The sequence below is a fragment of the Ammospiza nelsoni genome, chromosome 4, assembly GCF_027579445.1.
Source record: "Ammospiza nelsoni isolate bAmmNel1 chromosome 4, bAmmNel1.pri, whole genome shotgun sequence".
In the NCBI taxonomy this organism is placed as follows: Eukaryota; Metazoa; Chordata; class Aves; order Passeriformes; family Passerellidae; genus Ammospiza; species Ammospiza nelsoni.
In genome coordinates, this window is record NC_080636.1 from 27744604 (window position 1) to 27770507 (window position 25904).

A 25904-nucleotide genomic window follows, 5' to 3' on the forward strand; every position below is an offset into this window, starting at 1 on the left:
TACTGTCTTTTTATGGCACCTGTTCTGCAGTGCAATAGGTAGGTGTTTTTTTCTGTCTATGCAGCACAGAGGAAAACCACCTACAGCATTACCCTGACTTTCCTCCTCTCTGTCCCTTTTGTTTTCCTGTTTTTCTGTTTTGACTATTTAGGCCATCACTTCTTTTTTCAAAGAAAGATTGCATTTTATTTCAGGTTTTTACAATGTCTCAGGAAAAATGCAGTCTCCAACTTGCCTGGAGCCTTAGTGTCCTGCTGCTATAAAAGAAGTAACAACAACATGCTGCAAAAGGGCTTATGAGTTTTGTAGTGGTATTTGTAGGTTTGTGGGGGAGAAGAAAAACCCACTAGAACATAGATGATTTGAAATGTGTTTGTAAAGCTGTACTCTTCTTTGCAAAACCAAATGTTCTGCTTCTTTTTTTTCTGTTACACCCAGATATAACATACAAATAAATACACCAGATTTGGGGCAGATGGGTTGTAGTAGAATTGTATTTCTTCACTACTTGGCACAACCTCTCCTTGTAAAGACTGTGCTGTAGTGATCATGCTTAGGTGGGGGGCAAAGGGGAGGAGAAGAAATTGGGACTTCAGATAAAAGCTTCTTTCTTTAACCTAACTTGATTGAGATCATGCAAACCCCTTGCATTAACTGATCTTAGTGCCAAAAGCCCCTGAATTAATGAAGCTGAGACTCCAAAGGCATCGAACTGCATGGTTTCTGTGCCAGCTCCATCTCCCACAGCTCATTCAGGAAAGACACGCTGATAAACCTGGAGCACATCTGGGAAAGTCAAATCCCCAAACAGTATTTCAAAAAGAAGAGACAAGGAAAGGTTTTCACCTGCATCTTTTTAATTTAGTTTTTCTTGTCCAGTATTTTTAGGAGAATTTTCTGTTTCTTTTCAGAGCAAATCCGTACACATACCCTTTTCACCCCTTTACTAACTGCATTTGGAGTTGCTGCAGGACTGATGTGTATCATAGTTATGATCCTGGTGTACGTATATTTGCAGGTAAAATCAGAAGCCCCTTTGCCCAAACTAAACAAGTGTGTGAGCTACTTGTTGAGTCTTCAGTAGTAACATCAGTTCTCTTTCTTTTCCAGAAACCCAAGTATGAAGTTCAGTGGAAAGTTGTTGAAGAAATAAATGGAAACAACTATGTTTACATAGATCCAACACAGCTTCCTTATGATCACAAATGGGAATTTCCTAGAAACCGTTTAAGTTTTGGTTAGTTTAGATTTATTTAACTTCATCTGCAAGGTGGAACCTTCAGGTCTCTTATGAGACTCTGGTCAAACACAGCAGGGTTTTGTCACAAAGTTGTTGCACAATTATGCAGATAGTGATAATTGCTCATTCTTGCCTTGGGACAAAAGGCAAGCAGGCATATCTGCAATAGCTTCCTTGATATAATAAAATAAAATGTTGAGCCCTACAGGAGGAAGTACTCAAAGTTGTTACAAAGTATTTTGTTTGCTTTATTAGGTAAAACCCTTGGCGCTGGAGCTTTTGGGAAAGTTGTTGAAGCCACTGCTTATGGTCTATTTAAGTCTGATGCTGCTATGACAGTAGCAGTAAAGATGTTGAAAAGTAAGTTGCTGTAGTATATTACAGATATACAGTGTTTTCTCTCTTCCATCTGGCTGGTGTGTTACATACTGAGTGCTGTGCTTTGCCTTGCAGCCAGTGCCCATTTAACAGAGAGAGAAGCCTTGATGTCAGAGCTCAAAGTGCTGAGTTACCTTGGAAACCACATTAATATTGTGAATCTGCTTGGAGCTTGCACTATTGGAGGTGGGGTTATCTGCAGATTGTTGATTATTTCTGTTCTTTTCTAATTGCCAGGAGGATGGACTTTTTGAGGAAGAATCCAAGGTGCAGTTCTAAGTGTAGAAATGATAAATTTCATCTTACAATCTTACATTTAGATGATGCTTAGACAGGTTGCAGATCATCATGATTATCACCTGTGGTTTACTGAATCTAGATTTTAGGCTCATTGTAAAACCAGTAGTAAGACCAAAGTAGCTGCAGCTAGACAGGAAGGTTGCTTTTATTCTCTTTCATGTGAACCATTGGGTGCTTTCTTCTTGAGAGATAACAAAACGTACGGTATAAATTTTCACCTCCACCACACTGTTCCTCATTAATGAGAACTCTTTCTTTGTTGGTATCCAAGGTGAAGTCAACAGGCTTGTCTTCTCTAGTCTTCCAGCCTTTTGTTTAAACTGCAAATGTATCTGTCAAGGCACCAATGAAAGTACAAATTCTGAGCAACAGAAAGTTGAGAAAAGTAATTTTCCAAAAAAAGCGTTGCACAACCATAATGTTTTATATTTAGAATTAACTTCATAAATTTGTTTTCTTACACAATAAAACTACAAAACTTACAGGTAGAAAATCTCCTGAAGTGTCAATAGAGTGATAGAAACCTGTATTTTTAATTTGTATGCATTTTAATATGAAAGATGGTATTGATTCTTACACATTTTTCAAAGAAGATAATCTTGTAAAAATTCATAGTTTTAGGCAAAGGCAAAATATTTCTCACAATTAATGATTTAAAAATAGGATGAAACAGTTTTGTTCAAGCATCCAACTAAGCTGACTCACGGGCCCGATTGCATATCTCTCATTGTAGAAAAAAAGGTCTTGTCTGTAAGAAAATCACACCACAGACACTTCTTTTGCTATTGTGAAAGCTATAATTTTTAACTGCAGAAAAATGGAAATAAACCAGTGAAGTTAGGAAATGATGGCACAGAGTAAACTTAGAGATGAAATAGGACGCAGTGTAATTACATATTCAAGGTCCATAACTGGAGTTATTCACTCAAAAGACATATATTTGATCTATAAACATTGATGCTGAAGATGACTTGATTCCCTTTTCTGATTTCATTTTAATATTCTAAGACCTTGTGCAATGTAGTTTTCTGTGGCAGCAGGCTGTTCTGTTCGAATGATTTTTCCTATTATACTGCAGAATATAACACTCTACATCATTTCCAAAACATTACTGAAGGAGTGTGAAGCTCTACTGTAAACAGAAGTGAATCAAAAGGATTAATGTTTGAAGCTTGAGTTACTCTTAATGTTTGGAACAAATAACTTCCTTCAGGAAGTGAGCAAAATCAAACAGATGTGTCTGGCCAGAAACATTATCACAGGAAAAAAGAGAAAAAGACTTATTTGTTTAATTTTTATACAATGCTGTGCTATTGAGGGGCAGAACATTAATTGGGACACAGCTTTAGCTGGACCATAGTTGTTCATCTGTGAAAGGGAGGATGCTGGGTTACTTATCTATAACTTTTCAAGTCTAGACAGTGCTAGACAGTGTGATTTTTTAATAGTCCAGCCTGTGTGCTTCACTGAATGCTAGCTTTATGTAAGGTTTTCTGCTTTGAAAACAATACTCACCAGCTTTCTAAACCTTACATGCATCTACAGGGCCCACTCTGGTCATTACAGAATATTGCTGTTATGGTGATCTTTTGAATTTTCTGAGACGGAAACGAGATTCATTTATTTGTCCAAAACATGAAGAACATGCAGATGCAGCTGTTTATGAGAACCTTTTGCATCAGTCAGAGCCTGCAGCGTAAGTATGACCTGCTGAAACGTACTTGTGTTTTTAGACGATAGGGAAGGAGAAATCAAAGTTTATTAGGGATAAGAGGTGTGGAGAAACATTTAATGCAGCAGGCTTTGAAGACTCTCTGCTGCACAAGAAAAAAATTTAATTAAGAGGCTATTTGTTCAGGGGGTGGTTTATTCCAACAGTGTCATTATATACAGAGTGGATTGTATGTGCTCTTTGTTTTTCTTCTTTATCAAATTTTCTGCAGTTATTTCATGCACCTCCTTGGCTCCAATTTTTTGTACATATTTATGTTTATTGCTATTAAACTTTGGTAGTGCTTATTTGGCACTTCAAATGACAATTTCCCCAGTGTCAGGCCGTTAGTACCCTGAGTTCTCCCAAATGCCTACCTTCAGAAATGATTTTTTAAAAATATCAAACCAGTGTCTTAAAATGTCAGTAGCAGGCTGCCACTGACAGCTCACTGTGTTTTGTGGTGAAACAACCTGTCTCATGGCTCTGAGATTGCTCTTGCACTTAATTCTCCTGTATATTTTTAACTGCTGTGTTTTATATACCATCCCAGAGTTCTTTCCAAGGGCGTTTCCAAGCAGATTTCCTTCCATTTGCAAAGTGAGAGACAGCTTACCAAAACCCTCGGGCCATTAAAATACCTGCCCATTCTAAATTTTAGTCTTTTTATTGCCCCAGTGGGCCTGTTACTTTGTGTTGGCAGTCAAAAAAGAAGCAGGCCGACCCAAGGAGCTGGAAAAGTTCTTTATCCCAGCAAGGCATAGTACTGGTGAAGCTGTTTGTGCCATGGCAATAAATGGGTATCTGGGGATGCCCCAGAGAGATTGAGACCACTGGGGTGACGAACATAAGGCTGTGATTTGCCACTGGAGGTGTGCTCTCTGTACAGTGAAGGGATTGTGCTGTTTAAGCATATTGAGTTATTGTAAAATGAGTTTACAAACGGCACATTGTAAACTGAGTTATTAACAGCAGAGTATTTACAAGATTCTCGTGTTAGTACTTACTGCTGCTGAATGTGTCAGATGTGTTTCTGGTGGTAACTAAAGCTATTGGTGATCTCATTGCTCCTTCCCATGTTAGCTCTGTGGCTGCATTTATTGTCCTTAAACTAAGCAGATGTTTCAGGCTAAGGAAGTATATGAATTCTAATGGTAATGAAGTGAAAAATGCCAAAGTACATCCATCATTTCCAAAGGTGCCTAAGCTGTATTTATAAACCATATAGTAATGAAAATCTGTACATTTGAATTATATATAGCAATAAGAAAATTTAAACTTAAAAGAATCTAGCAGATGGCTGTCCCAAGACTTGGCTGATCTTTTGAAATAGATGTGAATCCCCTACGGAACTTGGGAATTTCTGAATTTAACATTTTTTACCATTTGTCTTCTGCATTTCAGTTGCCAATTGAACTGCTGAAATAGTCTGGTAGAAGTTGGCCTAAGCAGAAAAAGGAAGCACTAGCAGATCCTGTAAAACATCTGGATGTTAATATAAAGAGAATGAAGTCTGTATAAACAGTATTTATATGAATGGTTTTGTTTACTTACCTGAGCCAAACTCCAAACTTTGAGGTGTACCATTAACTGTACCAACAAACCTCTCTTTCTGTACAGGCATTTCCTCATTTTTTTTCACACACTCATGAATTTCCAGTTAACTGATCATCTGTAAATCAATTATTCAGAAGGTTGGCTTGATGCTGGCTTTTTGTTTGGATAGCTTTTGAGACCTTTTTCACTAAACTATGTTTCTTTTGTTCTGCTGCCTCTACAGTGATGTTGCCAATGAGTACATGGACATGAAACCAGGAGTGTCATATGCAGTCCCACCAAAGGCTGACAAAAAACGACCTGTGAAGTCCGGTGAGTTCAGTGACAAGGAATTCTGTTTGCTGATAGGAGTGCAGGAAGACAGGCTTCATGCCTGTTCAGTTTTAGCATATTTGTCTTTTGTGAATGGGGACACTTAAAACTCAGTAATTGGTGTAAGAAGGCTTGAAAAAGAACAATATGCTAAATTACAGTGTCCTGTATTTCTTCACACTTAAATGGAGTATCAGGATTATTTTTCCTTTTTGGTGATGGGCTATTTATGTGATTCTAGACTGGTACTTACTAAAATTACTGTTTTGTTTAATGTCAAAACAACTCTGCGTGATTTCTACATGATTACACTCGCTTAACTCAAAAGCTGTTGTTGTTTACATTGTGTAGGATCCTACACTGATCAGGATGTTACCCTTTCTATGCCGGAAGATGATGAACTTGCTTTAGATGTAGAAGATCTGCTAAGTTTTTCTTACCAGGTGGCAAAGGGCATGAGCTTCCTTGCCTCCAAAAACGTAAGTTCAGAATTTTTCAGAGATGGACAGAATCAGTAGATTTTTTTTTGTCACTTTCAGTGTTTTAATGGGATCTGTGTGTTTAAATGGTGAATATTTCTATGTTCTTTTCAACAAGCACTGCAAACTGATAGGCTCCCTCTCATACCTGAAGCTTTACATGGTGTTGGAGTTATGTACAGTGCTTATTGGCCAAAAATGATGTTTTATACCACCTAAAACAGAGGTCAATGTGAAGCAGTGTTGTTGTATATCCACTGCTGTGGGTAGTAGAATCAGTGCCATGGTATCTATTTGCATGAGTTTTAAACAGCACTGCACTTGCTACTTCTCTTATGCAGAATACTGCCTTAAAGAGGGGAGGTATCACATTGTGTGCTCTTTTTGTAAGCATGGCTTAATTCACAGGAGATGTCTTGATTTTTAGTTTTCTGGAAAGATAAGATCAGCTTAGAGACCCACAAAAAATCTTCATTGACTACACTGAACATAATAGACATTCCTCTGGGTTTCATAGGAGAGGTATTGCATAACAGAAAGGGATTTATAAAGAAGTCTTAAGCACAGCATAATTAGTATCTCCCTGTGGCTATTCTTGCATTTTATTGCAAAAGTGCCATTTAACATGTAAACATTATAACTAATGTAGCTACTACAGGTGCACCTTAAATAAAGTACAAAATCAAACTTAGGCAATTCAAGGAAAGGAAGACAATCCTGGAGTCCTGTATTACTATTGGGAAATGTATTTTGAATTCTGCTCTGAGGAAAGCGCACATTAAAACTTGCTTTTGCACTTGTTTTTTTTTTCTCCCACTGCTCCTTCTTCCAAACCAAAGCATAAGTTCCCTTTAGTTTATTTTTATCTATCAACACATTCAAAACAGGCCTGACATGCAAACATCATATTACAGATGAAACACAGATTCACCACGCTCCTGCATCCTTCACTGTTGAGGACGTGCTGTGCTTAGCACACTCATTCTATATTTCTTCTGTTTTCCTAAAGAGTAGCCCCTGGATCCATTATGTATCATTTGTGGTGACTTTTTCTTTATAGTCCTTCCATTTTTACAGACACAGGGGCATTAAATGGCAGCAAAGGCAGTAAAGAATGTAACATCACCTCACCTTGAGGATGGGAAGTAATGTGCAGTATCGCTTTGGCAGTGCTGAGTTAACACCTATATCACAGAATTAAACTGCAGTGCACTGATGTGTTACTGGTCCTCTTCAGTTGTGCATACTTACACTCTTTGGGCTCCAACAGTTGAATTAGTTAATGCAGACTGCTGTGGGCTCGCAGATAAGGTGCCTCAGATTGCCTTACATCCCTGAGGCAGGAGGGTCCATGAAGATCAGCACACAGAGTGCTCAGCTGCTCTTCCACAGCTTGTCAAGGCTGTGCAGGAGTTGGGATAGGAGCTTGTTCTGGGAGGGAAACTGCCTTAAGCACTCGGTGCCTTCGTCAGAGCTTCCTCCCTTAGACAAAGTGTCTGTATTCAATGCAAACTGCACTGATTCTGGAGGAACAAGGCAGAGCCATACTGACTCTTGGCAGTTCCTTTGCCTTGCTGCTTCAGTGCTGTGTGACAGCTTCACATATGCAAAGTGCAGAATTGTATACAGAGGTGAACGGGAGTCTACCAAAACAGTGGAACTAGTAAAAATCATTCCTCATGTAAGCATGCTAAAGGGACAGAGATTAAGTTACTTGTGCAAGCTGCAGTTACGTTCTCAGCTTGATTTTCATAACCTTTGATATTTTAGGTCATTTTTTTTTGGCTAGAAATTCCAAAAGTTCTGAATTTCAAAGAAAAAAGGAAAATTGAACTCTCTTCAGTTACATTTTAGAGAGCAGTGGCCTGCATGGTACATACCACCAGTAAAGCTGAAGGTTAATACTCTTCTTTCCAGATGAAAGAAATCATTTAGTTAGAGAATCACCTCCATTCTCTAGCAAACACACATGGGCTCCACAGTTTTATACAAAGAAACACAGGTGCTGGGAAACTCAGACACTCTTCTGGAACTGCAGTTACCAACACATGCCCACTTCTAAAGTAAAAACTGGAATACAAGGTCCTTCGGTCACTGAATGCATAACCATCCGTTGAAAGATACTGGCATGTGAGAATTTCCATATTTTAAAATACTTAAGTTTGCTTGACCTGTTGTAGGTACATAATAATTCAGCTTTTCCAGATGAGTATTTCTGTTACAGGATGCAGTTTCTGTGTTTGTGTGCTTTGAAGTTGTTACCATAATTTCTCCTATTTTCAGATTTTCAGCTCTTCTATATCAATGACAGAATATTGGGAATATTTTGGAAACAAACCATACTTTCCCCTCTATTTTTTCCTGTATTAGGAAACAATTCAGTGAGGATTTTGATAAATCAGAACAAAGTACCTTAAATTTTAGCTGAGAATGTGAAACACTGCAAAATTCAATGACTGTGACTGATATTTTCTAAACTAAATGCATAGACAACCTTATTACTGTGGATTGATGTAATTATTGTAAAGATACGAGATCAGAATGTTTACTCACCTGAGTAAGCTTATTAGCACATGGCTTCATTGTGATTTACAGCTTGCCTTAAAATGCATAATACAGTAAGTTACATAGCTAAGTAAACATGTAACCAAGCCTGCTAGGGATATTATCAACTAGTTTTGTTTGTTTGTCTATTATTCAGTGCATTCATAGGGATCTGGCCGCAAGAAATATTCTTCTAACTCATGGTCGAATTACAAAAATCTGTGACTTTGGCCTGGCAAGAGATATAAGGAATGACTCAAATTACGTGGTCAAAGGAAATGTAAGTATACATGGTACTTAATACACTTGTTTTAAGTTAAGCAAGTTCCTGTTGTCTTGATGTGCAAATAAAAGTCTTTTTTAGTTAGATGGAAATCTGGATTTTCCAGTTCTGGTGTGTATATATATATATCTCAGTGTTGGCTAGGAGGGGAAGTTTCTGACATAGATGTGTGTGCTGACAAAATTCTTAGTTTATACTTGTTATACTGGAAAATATGTGCTCATAGCTGAATGCATGTTGTAGTGAAATAAATGTTTTTGCTGCACCAATATAATGTCCAGTCTTCTTATTATACATGAATGTACTCAAAAGTACTGATCTGTAATTGCTAGTTTTGACATGGAAATATTCTAGTATCCCAGTTTTTGGATTTAATTTTAATTTTGGAATTATTTGGAAACATTATCCCTGTGCATTGCACTATTTTTCAGTTATTGAAATAGTTTATTTTAAAAATATCTAAATAATCAGGGTTTTGCAGCTTCTCTTTTTTTGTAAGGGAGCACTCAGACAATGAAAACTGAAGTGTGAATTTACTGATTAGAGCATCAATGGGAGGCAAAAACATCTTGGTTTTCTCTGATTCAATAGAGACATCCTAACCTCCCTCGTATGTGTAACAAACACAGCTTTAGCTTGCAGCTGTAGTTCAAACCCTGTAACAGGGTTGGAACAAGACACTATATTTTGATGAGGAAAGTTTAAAACCTCCCATGTAGAAGAGTACCGACCTCACAAGTACCTATTAAACCTCTGGAGGGGTACAAAGGCACTTTGAAGTGATGCAGATTACCTTGGCAGCTCTTGCAGTCCCCTTTAAAGTGCCAGAGCAGTAAAAAGAGCCCTACTACAAAAGAAAATCGAGCTTCTCTGTGGTTAAGCTGGGGAAGTGTTTATGAAGTATAGGTATTTTGCATCTCAGAATCATTTATGCTGCCTGGCTTAGTGTTCTAAGTCTGTGTCAGATAGGTGCAGCCAGCTGCTGCCTTCAGAGTACGTATGCTTTCCCTTGCACAGTTTTTCAAAGGAGAAGATCCATGTTCAGCAAGGCAGCCCTTGTCCCCAGTTCAGCTGAGGGCTCCATGATCTTAATGATGAGGGCTGGTCATTACTTAGGGGCTTGACAGCACATGAACTAAAGCTTACCTGTCCTGCCTTTGGCAAGCTGATAAAGAGAGAAAATGGCACACCTGAGCATCTCTCACCAAAGGGGTTTGCCACTCAGATAACTTCAGTCAATCCATGGTACCTCAGGTATGACGTAACTCTGGTGCTGTGCTGTTACCCAGCAGGCCTTGATGTCTCAGGTACCTACAGCATCCTTATTTTAGGCTGTGAGACAGGTTTATTGGTTTTCTTCAAAACAATGTCAGTACCAGCCACTGGTTCAGGTTAGGGAGCAGTAGGAGCTGAAATGATTCATGAGTGCCTGCTGTGACAAAATATTGAGTAGTGTTTAGTGTAACCAAGCTACTTTCAGGCTCAAGGTCAGGTCAAGAGCTGCCTGATCATAAAGGGTCCTGGGAGTAGGAAGTTTAAACAGCAGCTTAGGAGGGAAGTGTGCAACTGAGTTTTATTTGTTTAGGTTATCCATTAAGTTTTCTGAGTTCAGAGAATCACAGAATCATAGAATGGTTTGGGTTGGAAGGACCTTCTAAGATCATCTAGTCCAACCCCACTGTCATGGGCAAGGACATCTTTTCACTAGATCAGGTTGCTTAGAGAGCCATGCAATCTGACCTTGAACATCTCCAGTGTTGGAAATGTTGCCCAGATGAAGTATCCACAACCTCTCTGGGCTACCTGTTCCAGTCTCTCACTATCCTCATCATAATTTTTTTCCTTGTTTCCAATCTAAATCCATGCCCTTTCAGTTTAAAACCATTTTTCCTTGTTCAGTCATCACAAGCCCCAGTAAAAAGTCTCTTTCCATCTTTGCTGTAAGTCCTCTTTATATAGGCCACAATGAGGTCTCCCTTCTCTTCTCCAGACTGAATAACCCCAGCTCTCTCAAACTTTCTTCACATGAGATGTGTTCAAGCCTTCTGATCATTGGGAGAAAGAAGTCTGTTTTTTCCAAAGCAGGAAGAATCTTTAGGACAGAGGTCTGACCAGCTCCTACAGTCAGACAAGGAAAGGGCAAACCAGGGAGAGGAAGGTGGAAGCAAATGCAAAGGCTTCCTGTGTCCTTTCTTCTGCTCCAGTTAGCATTCATAAGGGATCTTTCCATTCCCACACAAACTTAAAAAAAAATCACAGAATCATAGAATTGTTCAGGTGGTGAAAGACCTTTTAGATCATTCACTCCAACTGCTAACCCAGCACTACCAAGTCCCCTAAACCATTTCTCTAAGCCCCACATCTAACATGTTTTTTAAATATGTCCAGGGATGGTGACTCCATCACTTCCCCAGGCAGCCTATTCCAATGCTTGACAGCCCTTTTGGTGAAGAATTTTTCCTGATATCCAATTCAAACCTCCCCTGGCACAATTCAAGGCCATTTTCTGAGATCCCGTCACTTGTTGTGTAGAAGAGACAGATCCCCACCTTGCTACAGAGTCCTGTTGGGTAGCTGCAGAGAGCACTAAGGTCTCCCCCAGCCTCCTTTTCTTTGGGATAAATGACTCCAGATCCCTCAGCTGATCCCTGTAGGGCTTAATGTTCCAGACTCTTCATTACCTTCTTTGTTTTTCTTTGGAAACACTCCAGTACCTAAATGTCAGTGTTGTAGTGAGGGGCTCAGAACTGGGCACAGCACTCAAGGTGTAGCCTCACCAGTGCTGAGTACAGGGGGACAATCACTGCCCTGCTCCTGCTGGCCACACTGTTGCTGACACAGGCCAGGGTGCCATTGGCCTGCTTGGCCACCTGGGCACATCTGGCTCATGTTCAGCTGCTGCTGACCAGCACCCCCAGGTCCTTTTCTGCTGGGCAGGATCCACCACTTGGCCTTATTGAACCTCATACAACTGGCTTGGCTCATAATCCAGTTTGTCCAGATACATCTGTAGAGCCTTCCTGCCCTCCAGCAGATCAATACTTCTGCCCAAAAATATATATATTAATATATATTACTTTTATCTGAATTTAAATTTTTCTACTGATAGACTAAGGAGCTAATGTATTGACTAAAGCCTTGAAGCATCTTGACTATGTCAATCTTATTTGGCTGCCTGTGCCAGCCAGTCTACCAAAGTAGACTTGCTTACATGCTTAAGTAACCATGCCATGATCACTTACATTATTTTCCTCTGACTTCCTGATATCCTTTATTAATTAGACAGAAGGAGTCAAACAGTATTCAGAAAATCAGAGTGCAAGGAACAGTATTTATTTGCTTGGTGGACCCACAGAAAGATGGATCACTAGCAATGCAGCACTTGGAGACTCTAAAATGCTAAAAGTTTCTTTTTTGTTGGATACTTCTTGATTTTAAAAATACTTAATGCACATTAAAAAACAGAAAAAGTTGATTTTACCTTATCAATTCTTTATTCCTTATATCTATTGTCTAAATTTATTCCCTCTTCCCTGGAAAGGCTCGTCTTCCCGTGAAGTGGATGGCACCTGAAAGTATTTTCAATTGCGTCTACACCTTTGAGAGTGACGTCTGGTCTTACGGGATATTGCTTTGGGAGCTCTTTTCTTTAGGTAAGCTCCTTCAAGATGTGTACTTCATATCTGTTTCATTTGGGGGTTTACTGTAGGTGCAGAAATCATATTGCTCACCTGCTCTCTCAACAGGAAGCAGCCCCTATCCAGGGATACCTGTGGACTCCAAGTTCTATAAAATGATCAAAGAAGGATACAGGATGTTCAGCCCTGAGTGTGCGCCACCTGAAATGTAAGTGAGCAACCAGCACCTCCAATCGTCCAAACAACAGTAAAGATGTGAAGAAAGGGAAGCTTCTGTTCTTGCACTAAGGCTCATTGCACTGCCCCATTGTAATTTTTTTAAAGTTATTTTCATGTTTTAAATAATTCATGTACTCTTAAGTAGCAGAATACACACCTGTGTTGTTACAAGGAATGAAATACACTCATGCCTTGTGCCATCTAATCACTTTGTCATGGCACCTGCTCGCTGTCAATAAATTATTGACAGATCACAAAACATAATTAAACATTTTTACTTCAGATAAAGAAGTCAGTGAGATGTATCACCAGACTGTAGAGCATCTGCATTTTGCCTTACTTCCTGACAGCAAGAGGGCTGGCTACTGATCTTCTTTATGAGACATTCCTAATTCACTATTTTGTAAATGGATTGGCATTTAACAAGCTGTCAAAGAAACTATGTCCAGAGCCTCCCATTAGTGGTGAGTTCTCTGTTGTCACAAACACAGGTCTTAGCAGCAACATTCCTGTTCTTAAAGTCATTTAAAGAAGATGCAACGCTTTTGTTTCAAATAATAATGCAGGAGAGATAAGAACTAAGGATTTCTTCATGAGCAGTATTTAATTTTGGTGTCTTTACAGGTATGACATAATGAAGAGTTGCTGGGATTCTGATCCCTTACAGAGACCCACATTTAAACAAATTGTACAGATGATAGAGCAGCAGCTTTCAGATAATGCCCCCCGGGTAAGTTATGGATTAAGCAGTTTCAAGCAAGATGTTACACTAGACCTGTGAGAAGGAGAGTCCAGGCACTGCATTTCTGGTATTACTTATGTAGCTTTGCAGCATCAGTCTGGGTAGTAAGAATGATGTTTGGGCTATTCCATTAGACAGTATCTATCTAAGCCCATACCCAACATTTATTAGCTGCAGAACATTTTTTGCATTACTGATGTTTCTCACTTACAATAGACCTGTCACAACAATTTTGACATTACAAAATGCAACAGTACTGCATAAATTCACCTTATCCTAAACTATGAAAAATTCTGTTAATCTGGGAAACATCCCAGAAATAAATACAATTAGTTTTTATTTGAAAGCCGTTGGATGAAGGGGTGGAGCCTTTGGCACTCTTCTGCATCTTCTCACTTCCCTCCCCTAATACATTTACATAACCTTGGAGGTATGTTGTGACAAATTGTGTGTGCTGCTCTTTCAACCATTCCATGGCAAAAGCTTATTCTGAGCAGGCAACTGGAAAAAACTGTCCAAAGAAAAACTGGAGGCACATCCTAAACTTGGATCATCTCTCTCCATAACTTTGTGTGTTGCTAGGGTTTAGACCTGACTTAAAAATATAGCTTCCTTTTACTTTCTGGATGCCTCGTTTGGGAAGAGAGTACATGGCTTCCTGACAATTTGAGAAAAGAGGAAACTGAAAGCTGCTGGTGTTCAATTGCATCCTGTAGTGTATTTTTGGCAGGTGCAGGCATTACTAAAACAAAAGCAAGAATCTGAAGGAATTATTAGTGAGATTTCTGGGGGAGCTTAGTAATAACCTGAGCTATTTCTTTTTTTTGAGCTCAGTTGAAATTTGGCATGCAGTTGGAAACTAGAGTGTTTTTAGTAACTGAGACTGAGCTTCGTGATTCTTTATAAGTAGCAGTTAAGCCCAAGACCTTTTGACACTGTTTTGATTTGCAAAGAAGTTCCTGAGCTGGAGCCCTTCCACAGCAGTGTATAGTACAGGGAGGGAAAAGACTAAGAAAGGAATGCTCTCCAAGAACGTGTGAAGGGAGCAGTCTGCAGAGTACTGACACCAGTGTTTGGCTTCTGCAGGTTTATGCCAACTTCTCGACCCCACCTTCCAGCCAAGGAAATGCTCCAGATCACGCTGTGAGGATTAACTCGGTAGGCAGCAGTGCTTCCTCGACTCAGCCTCTCCTGGTACGCGAAGATGTTTGAGTGGCATGTGAAGAAGAGGAGATCAGATGTGTTAGCTGTTTTTATTGTGCAGGGGCTGAGAGAGGGACAACTTCAGTAATTTCTCTTTCTTTTACTCACTACTACCACTGTGTAGCTGAAATGTTGTTGTAATACTGTCCTTTACCATGCACTGTTATACATAAACTTAATCTGCTGAGCACGGTTACAGGCATCATTGCAGTGTTAATTGAAGCTGTATATATTTTGCTATATTGTGTGTATTTGCAGTAGAGAGCCAGATGTGAAAAAAACATCCGACAAAAGAAATCATAAACCAGGGTGTGGAATTAGATGACTGTAGATCAAACCAAATCTGCAGTGATTAGTCTCTGGATCTGTGCCTGGAATGCATACAGTCATTTTCTAGTTAATCTTGTTTTTCTGAATTTCTGAAATAAACAAGTATTAAGTTAATGGTTTTGTAAACCCCTTTCCACATCCAGCCAAGCCTGAAAGGCTTTCTCAGGCAGGTATTATAGTTTGGAGGCCAATGAGGGTGCTGTATTTGTCTGGGAAAAAGAGGTGAAGGAACCAAGACCCTTCCAAAAGGTGATTTGCACAGCTGGAAACCCTCCTCGGAGCTCTGGGGTTTAAACCAAAGGAGAAGGGAGGAAGAGTATGGATTTTCATTTTTATTTCCCAGCTGTGCTGTCAGCCTTGCAGACCAGTTGCACTGTTTCCATGGATATATGCGCTACTTCCCACCAGGAAGTGCATTCCCTGCCAGGATGAAGCTGCCCATTGCTGGGTCTCACTCCACCATGGAACCTGAACTGCTTCTGTGGCCCTCTGCCTGGGGTGCCCAAAGACTTTGACATTTGTTTTGCTAATAGTTGCATCTAAAAGTGTTCCCCAAAGATAGATGGGCCCTGCCAAATTGGTCAGAAAAGAGGAGGAAGGCTGCTTCCAGTAAACTGTGTGTACAGAGAAGAGGCCATTTAACGACTCATCTTATCTAAGGGAGACCAGAGAAAAATAATGCTCTCCTGGGGGCCCTTTCCTTATCTTGTCCTACCCAGGTGAATCTTTCCCACAGGCAGTCATGGATAGTGTTAACTAGAAAGGGCTATTCTCCTCCACCCCAAGTTGTTTCTTTGGTAGTCCAGAGATGATAATGAAGAAGAGTCTAACTGAGAAGTGCCGAATTTATAAATGGCATAAAACAAAGAATCTTTTCATTCATCTTTGAAAGACATGAAGCTTTGGGGTCAGAATCTGTTGAGCCCAGGGCTGTGCTTAAAAGTGTTTTCTAACCCCTTTTCTTCCCACCAGGAACACTGCTGGTTCTTGTCTTCCTTTGTTTCTGACCCCTAAAAATAAGTAAAGGCATTGAGAGAAGTATTTCTCAGAGGCAGAGTACTGCTTGAGTATCTATTTATTTACAATGCACTTAAGCACTCTGTTACTTACTTTACCAGGATTTTGGTTGAGTTTACATGCAATTCAAATGTGTAACTAGCTGCCCAAATACAAGGTAATTGTAAATACACACGCTGGTAGTATATTTTGGGTTACATTGAATACCGCACTCCTTCTATGACTGTGCATTTGGTTTGTTGTTACAGGAATCCGTCTTTCAGAGTTAAATAAAAAAAATTAGCCATTTGCACTGAACTTACTTAGGCTGTTGCACCTTTCCAAAGTTAGCCATTTGTTTGGATGCACTCTTATGCATACTAGTTGTTGAGCATTTTCAGTTTAATGCTATAAAAGCTCTTTTGTAACGTGTTGGCTTTTGGAGCAACTGTAGACAAACTAGTTGTTATAGATGTCTCGGTACTTTACAGACACTTAGCTGAAAGAGGTTTGGGTTTTTTCGTTCTTGAAATTTATATTTTTATAATTTGGGGGGGGGGTTTGAAACTTATTTTGCAATGGCTTGGTGTTTTGACTGGGTATATGCATTGTTTTTGTAAATATGGAAATGTAGCAATAATGTCCTTTTGACTATTCTCAGTCCTTGAGTCTCAAAAATATTTTTTTATATATATATATATGCAAAAACTATATGTATAAATATGTAAGTGTTTGAAAGTTTATGAAACACTTATGGATATGTTGCTCAGTTGTAGAATTGCAGTTAAGAAAAGTTCAAATAAATCTGTAAATATGTATTCAAATGCGAACAATGTGTATTATGTTAAAACTGAATATTTTCATGTAAGTCTTAATAAATTCCTGGGTTGAAGCAAAACCTCAGTGTCTGGCCACACACAGGTTCAAGTCTGGCATTCAGAAACACTTTTGCAAATACCTGCCAAAAAATTTTATTTGCTATGTAAGTTCTTTACCTGTGAATATATGGGACAAATACTTGAAAACTCCAGTGGAGCTTTGTTCTGGGAGAAAATTGCAGTTAGAAGATTGATCTTGTAGTCTGTTGGTGCAGTTGATATGTCATAAATAGCGTTTAAAATTAAGGTCTCTCACTATTGCTAAGGAAGTGGTTGCAGAGGGAATTGGAGCCACTCAAAGGCTGCAGTGATGCTGAATATTCCCCCTTGCTTAAAGCCATGTACGTGCTCTTGGCCCCTCTTTCAGGCTGGCATGAGAGCTCGTGCTGGACTGGCCGAGTGCTGGGAGGCAGCAGGAGATACCTGGGGCTGCTGCACTGGGAGGGGTCATGAAGGGAAAGCTGCCCTCGCTTGAGCAGGTACTCTGTGTCTTGGTGGGAGTCCCTCTGACGTAGTTACTCCAGGTGTGAAATCTGTGACTCCCCATCTCACACTTGTTCCTGTGCTGCCTAAGGGTTTGCCTGCTTGTTATATGATTTAATTGTAGTTATGGAGCGTATAAATCTCTAAAATTACCCTACTAAAACCCCTACTAACTTATATGGGAGACAAACCTCAACCATTTTGGTCCTTAAACATTCCTGTTCTGTCAGCAGACAACCTTGAAAAGCTCCCCTTCTTCAGCTTCTTTTGTAAAAACAGCTTCCTTTTTGTTTTTTTTTCTTCTTCCACACAGGTCTTCACTTTGCTTGTTAAAAATATTTAAGGAAATTATAACCTGGTTTTATCAGGAGCCATGAGATACAAGCTTTGTTAAAACTGGCATTGTCATTGTTTCTAATAATGCTTCAGAAGATACCAAGATGGTGTCTGATATGGAACCATTTTTTTCCTATCTTGTCCACCACCCCCACATTCAAGCAGAGTAGAGTTCATTCTGAAGGATTCCTGCAGCTGAATTGTACAAATAATTTGGGAGTTCTCATTTAGCATAGCCAAAGGAGCAATTTTATGCATTTATTTGGTTATCACATCATTAATTTTATTTTCCTGGAATGTTTCCCATTCTGAAACACCCTAGGATATTGCATCTCTGTTTTTTGAAAAAAATCTTGCTCCTATTTTCTGATTACAAGGCTTGCAGTGATTACCACTTCCATTCCTGCTCATGGGTCAAACAGCCTATTTCCTTCTGAATTATTTTATTGTGCCAGTTCTAAGCAATAGCTTTCATGGAAAGGCCCATATTGACATTTCATATGTCTTTTATCTGCCCTTCAAAGCATTGTTTTACCCAGCTATAAAGAGCAACCAGCACCATATTATCATCATGGACCATCAGGGCCATGGACTGTCGTGGACCAAGTATCTGAAGAGAGGGTGCAGAAACCTGGTTCAGGCCAGGGGTGCCCTGTGACAGGACCAGAGGCACTGGGCACAAATGGAAATGTGTAAGTCTCCCTCAACATCAGGAAACACCTTTTTTTTTTTTTTTTTTTTTTTTTTTTACTTTAAGGGTGATTAAGCACTGGCATGGATTGTCCCAGAGACCCAGAGATTATGAATTTTCTGTGCTGGGAGATAATCAAAAACCATGTGGACATGGTCCCAGGAAAGGGGCTTTATATGTCCCTCCTTAAGCAGGGGAGTTGGGCCAGATGACCTGCCTTGCAACCTCAACCCTTCTGTGATATTGCAGTCAGCCAAGGGCACTTTGGAGAATCTCAGCTGTAACATGTACTCAGCCAGAAGTAGGAAAGAAAATCCCTCCTTTACAGTGAACATTAGAGAGTGACTTGTCCTCTGTTCCCTTTACTAGCTAGAAAAGAAAATATTTGTGGGCTCTGTGGGAGAGAAGAGGAAAGATCATGGAAGCACTAGGGTATACATGGAGTTAGTGATCAGTATCACACGCATCACCACCACATTTTTCTGTTTCTGGTTCTTCTTTAGATCTCTACATAGGTCTTTGGGAAGGCAAATGGAGACATGTTCCTGGGCTAAGTCACCAGCATATGAACATTCGCACCCTGGACCAAAATATTCACACTGATCACTGGAGAAGTTGGACAACAGCATCCTTAATTCTAGTGTGTTGGAGGCTGAAACCCAGAGAGAGAAATGTTTCCATCTTCCTTCATATGGATTAGGGAGGTTCCTACTTGTCCTGTAGGGAGGTCTGAGTCTCAATAGAGGAGAAGGAACAGTTGCACAGACTTTTTAGCTTCTGGTTTAGAACCTAAGTTGTAACAAAAATGTGATAATCTACTCTGCAGTTCAGTTGTGGCTTACAAAAACTTCTGTAACTATGAGTAATGATTAAAGATGACCTTCAATTGCCATGTTTCCTGTGCACTAATTTATCAGAAGATTATGCTGTAACTAGTCATTTTCTGTCCAGAAATTGCTCTGAAGCTATGTTTCCTGAAAGATTGTCCATATTTCTAAAATTGATTATCATTCATTCTTCTTGGTGAGGATCATTATCTGTCAGTTGCCAGCCAGGCAGCAGAGATTATTTACTAGCAGCAGTAGCTCCAGTCACTTGATTTTTCTGTCTGTGCCCTAGAAATCGTTTTAGCTAAGTTGTGACAGGCAGCAGAAACCAGTATAGCCCAAAGGGCCTGCTTGGCTTTGTGTGTGCTCCCCCCAAGCACTGTCAGCAACATCAGATAAGGGCTTTGCATGGCACATTTAGCACTACCCAGCCATCAGGTCCCCACACGGAAGGCACAGCATGTAGCTTCCCTTATAGACCAGAAAACACCAGTGTGTAGCACAAGTTACCCCCAGGACTTTCTCCAGCTGTAGAAAGTGCCAAATTTGTACATTTTGAGATGAAGGCGTGCCAGTGGCTGGCTGCTCTTCTGTGAATTATACTGCATGTATTTTTAACTGATTCCAATACCATTGCTGGGCAGGGGGCCTTGCTCTTAATGTGGGTCTGTGGGTGGAGCTGCTGTGGCCATCAGAACCCCGTCTATGGCCTAAAGGGTGCCCGCTTAGAGGGAGAGCTCCTCTCCTCCCTCCAGGGGGTTACCCAGCAACAGAGCCTCTCTGTGCATGTGCTGCGTGTGCTGTCACTGCCAAGGCGTGTGTCCTTCTGGTGCTTTTCCATTTGATAATCAAATAGCAGATTCATAACCCACAGTTCAAGAAATGAAACTAAACAATGTTGAAGCATTAATATTTTAAAATTAAATCAGTTCCTCACAGCAGTGGAATAAAAAAGGGCAATTAGAACCTCACAGATGCTGGTTTTGACATTTTCTCTTTTGAGTTAAAATAGCAAAGCCGATTCAAACTTATTTATGACATTAAAGCATATTTCTATTTTCCCCTTCAGCCATTCAAAAGCTGTTTGCATTTTTCTTCTTTAGCTGGGATTAAACACTAGCTAGTTACTTCCAGAAATTAGCACTATTTGAAATTTCCCATATTGTTGTGTAACATATTTTAAGTCACTGGTCGATAGGATGTCTCTGAGCAAAGGACCCAGGGAAGGACTGGGACTAGAAACAACAGACCAAAGTGGCAAATGCTGCACCAAGAGCAGTAAGTAGTTGCACAGCCCCTGCTGTCTGGGGACAGCCTGGAGCTGCTGCATTGCTAAGAGAAGCAGAAGCTTGTCAAGCCTCTGGGTCTGGATACCAGCACATGGGCAAGCCAGGCTGCAGCAGAGGAAGAAATGTTGGCTTTATCCCCTCAGAAGTCAGGCCTGTAAAGGTTTCCTCTCTAATCCTGGTGTTTGCAAAGCTTCTCTTTTGAGAGAAGAGGGAGAAATGACTGGTGTAATACATTTTAGCTGTTCAATCTGAGAACACTGACACTAAAAAGGGTAGTAGTGGGGAATTAAGTGTATTTTACAATACCTTCTCTTTTAATAATGAAAATAAATGTTTGTAGAGGATGGTTGTCTGCATCCTTTGAACTATATTGATGAAATAAATTAAGTAGGATAAAATCTGATAGCTTCACTACAAGCAGTTATCTAAATTTTGAAGTTTTATTTTTTCCTTTTAGAGCTTCTAGCATTATGGGGCATGGAGAAAATAGAAAAATATAGGCAGTACTAATAACTCATCCCTCTAATAACTCCTCCCTCCCCAGGAAATTAATCCAACACAAGGACTATAATTACCTTTCAGAAGTTTATTGTTGAACTCCTGGAGATTCAGAGGCCTGGGGCAATAGCAGGGAATACCTGAGCCTGGTAGTGGGGAGTTGCCATTCAGAAGTGGAGCACTGGGTTACAGGGAGGGAGCTCCTTCAGGAGCCAGAGGACGTGGCTGACCAGTGCCTTCCTTGCTGCATCCCACCTGGCCATCGACTGTCAACTCCTGAGAGATTTCCTAGCATCTCTCAGACCCCTTTGAATGGCAGCACTTGTTTGGAGTTTCACATGTAAGGTGGCAGGAAAAAGAACCAAGCTGATTTGATTTTGGTCATTTGAGTGGAAGAAAAAAAACAGAACTTTTTTTTTCATCAAAAAAAACCATTCCTTCAAGATTCCTCCATTGACTGCAAGTAGCATTGCACTGCCTGTGTGGCTCCTTCTGGGACGCACCGGCAGGACCAAGGCAGCAAGAGCAGTGGGATTCCACCACAGGGATGATCATCCCCACCAGTGCTCACCAGACAGCTTCTCTGGGAAGGCACATATGGCACTTCTAGGGTCAAGAGGAGCATCTGCACTGTATCCCATTGGCCCCTTGCAAAGGTGCCACCAGCACTTGAGAAGGTGCAGGAATTTCCCTGGCACTGAGAGGAGTTAACCCAGAGGGTTTGCTTCCCAGGTAGTCTCTGTTACTCTGCCAGTTAATCCCAGCAGGAAGCACATTATCTGCTTCCTTACAGCCTCTGCCCCAAAGAGCTGGAATGAAAAAAAATTATTTTAGGGTCTTTAATCCTTCTTTGGTTTTGGTGGTTTTCTTTGGTTTTGCTTGTTTGTTTGTTTGGGTTTTTTGTTGGGTTTTGTTTGGTTGGTTGGTTTGGTTTGATTTCATTTTTATTGCTCCTTTATAAAGTTGCCCTGCCACCCTCAGCTCTTGCTCGGTTCCATATTTTTGATTTTTCTGTCAAGGAGTACAATCCTGGAGAAGATCCTGGTTTTAGGCAAGCTGCTCAGGGGCTCTCTCCAGCAGGAGGAGGCTCAGCTCTCTCTTTGGGGTGTGTGTGCTGTGTAGGGCTGTAGCTGCAGCAAGCGCTGTCCTGCAGGCAAACACACTGCCAGGGCAAGCAGCTTGTTTGACCCAAGCCCCTCTGGCCTCTGCTTTGCACAGCTTTAGGAACAAATCTACTTTTAACCATCTTTGTAAGCTATTGTTGCAATTACGTAGGATGCTGAGGCCGTGTGATGGTCATGTGTGCCGATCACCACCCCGGCACTTTTCCAATCACAAGTGATAGATTGATCCACTTCCCTGGGATCAGAGCAGCACTGTCAGCTCTGCCCTGAGCAATGCCTGCTGAGCAGCCATGTGACACTGGTTTGGACATGCTCTTGTCATTTGTGCAAAGCAAAGAGCATTTCGCCTGCATGGAAGGAGGGGAGGGAAGGGAGGGCTGAAGAAGAACCATGTTTTGTCATGTTTTTCATGGCAGTAAAATAATTCAAACTGAAGACATACCTGCTTCATTACACTTTGCCCTTAGTTCAGAGTTAGAGAGAGAAAAATGAGGTTCTTGATAGAAAGGCAAAGTAGTTTGCATTATACATTACACGATCATTAGTAATGTAGTTACATGTTAGTAATGTAGTTACAAATGATGAAGAAAATATCTATTAATCAGTTGGAAAGTAAGAATTTCAATGCTTTCATTTACCATCTAGTAACTGGACAGTCCAAGGAACCACTTACATGACAAGAGAAATATTTTCAGAAATAAAATCACCAGGGATGTTTTCTGGCCTGCTGCCCACACATCTTGTCGAGCAGCACACGCAGCTGGTGTCACCAGCCCAGAGAACGCGTGCAGATTTGTCATCTTTTCAAGATTTTTTCTTCTGATATCAAAAGCCTCTCAGAAAGAGAGCCTGATTTATGCCCAAGCCCATGGATACGCACAAATTAAAACTGTGGACAAGTATCTGCACACCTTGCCTGCCTGCCCAAGCCTTCTCCTTCCAGTCAAGAACAGGTGGGAAGAAGTTGTAATTTTACACATGTGTTCAGCCAGTTCTAAAGCAAAGATGGCACAGAGAACCACAGACCCCTCTTGTGCTTTGCTATGAGATCCTTACAGTCATATGATGAGCTATCTAGATAGCCTGGCACCCAAATTGTAATCTGTGGTTTCATACAAGCCTAACCACAGCAATACCTGCAAATATGGTTAAAGCTGATCTACAGCATATCAGCTGGAGAAAAAAATGTATATCTACTCCTTTGCACAAGGAACTTCAACAAAAACTATTTTGTTTCTTCTCCATGACAAAAAAAAAAACAGCCTCTGGGGCTCAGTGGAAGTTTTAGAAAACAGGCTAAAACCAGCTTTCCTACACTGAAGCATTATTATCTTCAGGGATATCTTTTCCTCCAGTAAAAACTGAAGAGCTCCACCATCAAGTAAATTATTATTTTAAATTAAAAAGAGTTATTTTTCTGGTGGCAGACTAAACATATATTGCACACTAGCACACATTTTTCTAGGTTCAAATTCATATAAAAATATGAAATTGCTCAATGCATCAAAAAGTGGGAAGGAGAGGAGGCAGGAAAGCCAAGCTTTGTGATGTCAGAGCTGACTGGCTGGGCTGAGCCTCTCAGGGGGCGTTTGTGCCTGCTGTAAAATCCATTGTAGCTGGAGGCCATTCCTTCAGTGGGAAGGCCAGGACAGACTTTTTGCAAACTGGCATGAAAGGGGAAGGCAAGACAGCGGCAGCTTGCAGGAGTGAAGGAGCCCTGCAGTAAGGCTGAGCTGTAAGAGCCATACTGAGATTGTGGTGTCAGACACCCAACAAAGACCCCAAGCATGGGGAGATCCAGCCTCAAAGCTGATCATCTATAGAAACTTCATCTGTTCCTCTGAAAAATTATTTCTGGTATTTGGCATTGCAGTCTTGGACAACAGCTCCATCAGCTGCTTCAGGGGAGGTTGAAAACAAGTGGGACATCACCACACCTTGGGAATAGCTGCCTTATGGCATGGATGTATCTTAACCCAAAGTAGTGACCACTATTTGGTACTCTGCACCATATTCAACAAGGCTGGATATTTCTTCTAATTTTCCGTCCTCGTCATGGGGAATATTTGCAATGAACCTCTTCCACTAAATTTCTTTTTTAAGAGCCTAAAAGTAAGAAAAGCCTTCTTCAAATTAAAACAAGTCAAATATTTCCCTACTTCCCTGAGCAGTGTTGTGCAGACTTGATGCAGTTGGTAATGAGGTTCCAGGTCATTTCTTATTTTGGGTACCATCTGCTGCAATGGGAAATAACAACCAAGTGTATTTTATAAACACCATATGAATACGGTTCATTTTGTCTAATAATGTTCAAAACCTCTCTCCTGACTAAGTATATGCTGAACTTGAAAAGGCCATTCCTGAACATCCGTAAGGCTTCAGAAAGTCTATCACTTCCAAGCAGACAGACTCAATATCATTCTTTCGAAATAGATGCTAGCATTTTACCCCGAGTGTAGAAAGCGGGCTCTACAGGACTGCTGTGACAGCCAGCTCCACATCTATGTATCATGACTTATGCATATTATGCATATTATGACATGACTATGCATGGCAGACTAACCATGGAGACTTTACAAGAAGCAGAAATACTTTGGAATTTGCATTATTCTTGCACCTATCCTTCAGGTGCAGCATTTTTAGTCTTGCTGTACAGAGGCCTTTTGTCGTGAAAAAAAATCTGATTATTTTTGACAAGTCTGTCAAGTAAACTATTTCACCAAGTGCCTACAGATGCAACTTGCTAAACTAACTGTGTGCTTCTGAGGATACTGATTGTTACTAGGATAGCTCCTGCCAACGCATCTCCTTCATTACATCCCCACCAGTGCATTCCAATTCCCACCTGCAGCCGCTGCGCAGCTGCTCTTCTCCTCTGTGCCTGCCACAGAAGTATGTGGGAAGGACTACACAGAAAGGATAAAAGTAGATAGGCTAAATGTGTGGAAGGCATGGATTCTGTGCTACTTTGTCCACGCAATCTGAACAAGCTCCTGAGGCAGTCTGGCACAGGCAGCGCCGTCAGACGCACGGCTCCCGTGGGAGGCACTCGGCAGGGCTGATGGCACCCAGCTCTGCTGCCTGGGGGAGCTGCTCCCATGCTCCCAGGACAGGCAGACACAGCAATCCGGGGGAATTGCCCAAATAATTTTGGCTGGAAGGAAAAAAATCTTCCTGCCAGATAAATAGTTTAACTACTGGCAGCAACATAGTATGTACCTTCCAGTTTTGTTTGTTTTTCAGATGTAATTAATTTACTGCTTTGTTAAATCCTACATCATGAATTATGAACTATATTAAATAAGCCCAGGTCTAATACTGATGCTTGTGCCATTCCATTAAGGGCTTTATTGAAACAGAGGTAGTTTCCACTGTTGTTTTGCTTAAAGAAAGTTTCAGTTCATGCTTAGGCACCACACAAACCACAATCTGGTGGTTGAGCAGGTAGGATTTTGTGCTGCATGGTAGGAAGAACCAGCTGAAATGAAGAATATCATAGCTCTTGCCTCCCAGTTTGCTTCCTAATCTACATTTGCCTGTTGTTCAGGGAACAGTGACCTGTGGCTGTGATTGGAGGTAGATCACTCAAGGAATATTTTTAAACCATATTAATTGTATTCTAAGACTCAAAATCAGATAGATAATGACTGCAAAATTACCTCTTAAATGAGGTGGTTAATAAACATGTAGATTGTCTGTATTTTCTTTTATTTAAACTTATCTTCCAAGATTTAGCATTTTAATTGTAGTCAGTGGACTGGGCAGGGGCAGCACCAGGAGGAGGCAATGCCACCAGGCTGGGACAGATGCCCACAGGACAAGGGGTGAGAGTGTCTACCCATTGCT

General features: G+C 40.6%; 1 protein-coding gene across 1 annotated transcript in view; it reads left to right on the plus strand.

Moving 5' to 3' along the window:
- Window positions 1-16812, plus strand: part of KIT (KIT proto-oncogene, receptor tyrosine kinase) — a 55358-nt gene extending 38546 nt beyond the window's left edge. Inside the window, exons 10-21 of the mRNA XM_059470958.1 lie at window positions 912-1018; window positions 1111-1237; window positions 1496-1600; window positions 1694-1804; window positions 3464-3614; window positions 5410-5498; window positions 5850-5977; window positions 8679-8801; window positions 12346-12457; window positions 12551-12650; window positions 13286-13391; window positions 14490-16812. Of these exons, the coding sequence (XP_059326941.1) occupies window positions 912-1018; window positions 1111-1237; window positions 1496-1600; window positions 1694-1804; window positions 3464-3614; window positions 5410-5498; window positions 5850-5977; window positions 8679-8801; window positions 12346-12457; window positions 12551-12650; window positions 13286-13391; window positions 14490-14615 (1385 nt within the window). The 3' untranslated portion in view covers window positions 14616-16812. The remainder of the gene's footprint in view (window positions 1-911; window positions 1019-1110; window positions 1238-1495; window positions 1601-1693; window positions 1805-3463; window positions 3615-5409; window positions 5499-5849; window positions 5978-8678; window positions 8802-12345; window positions 12458-12550; window positions 12651-13285; window positions 13392-14489) is intronic.
- Window positions 16813-25904: the final 9092 nt, after the last annotated feature.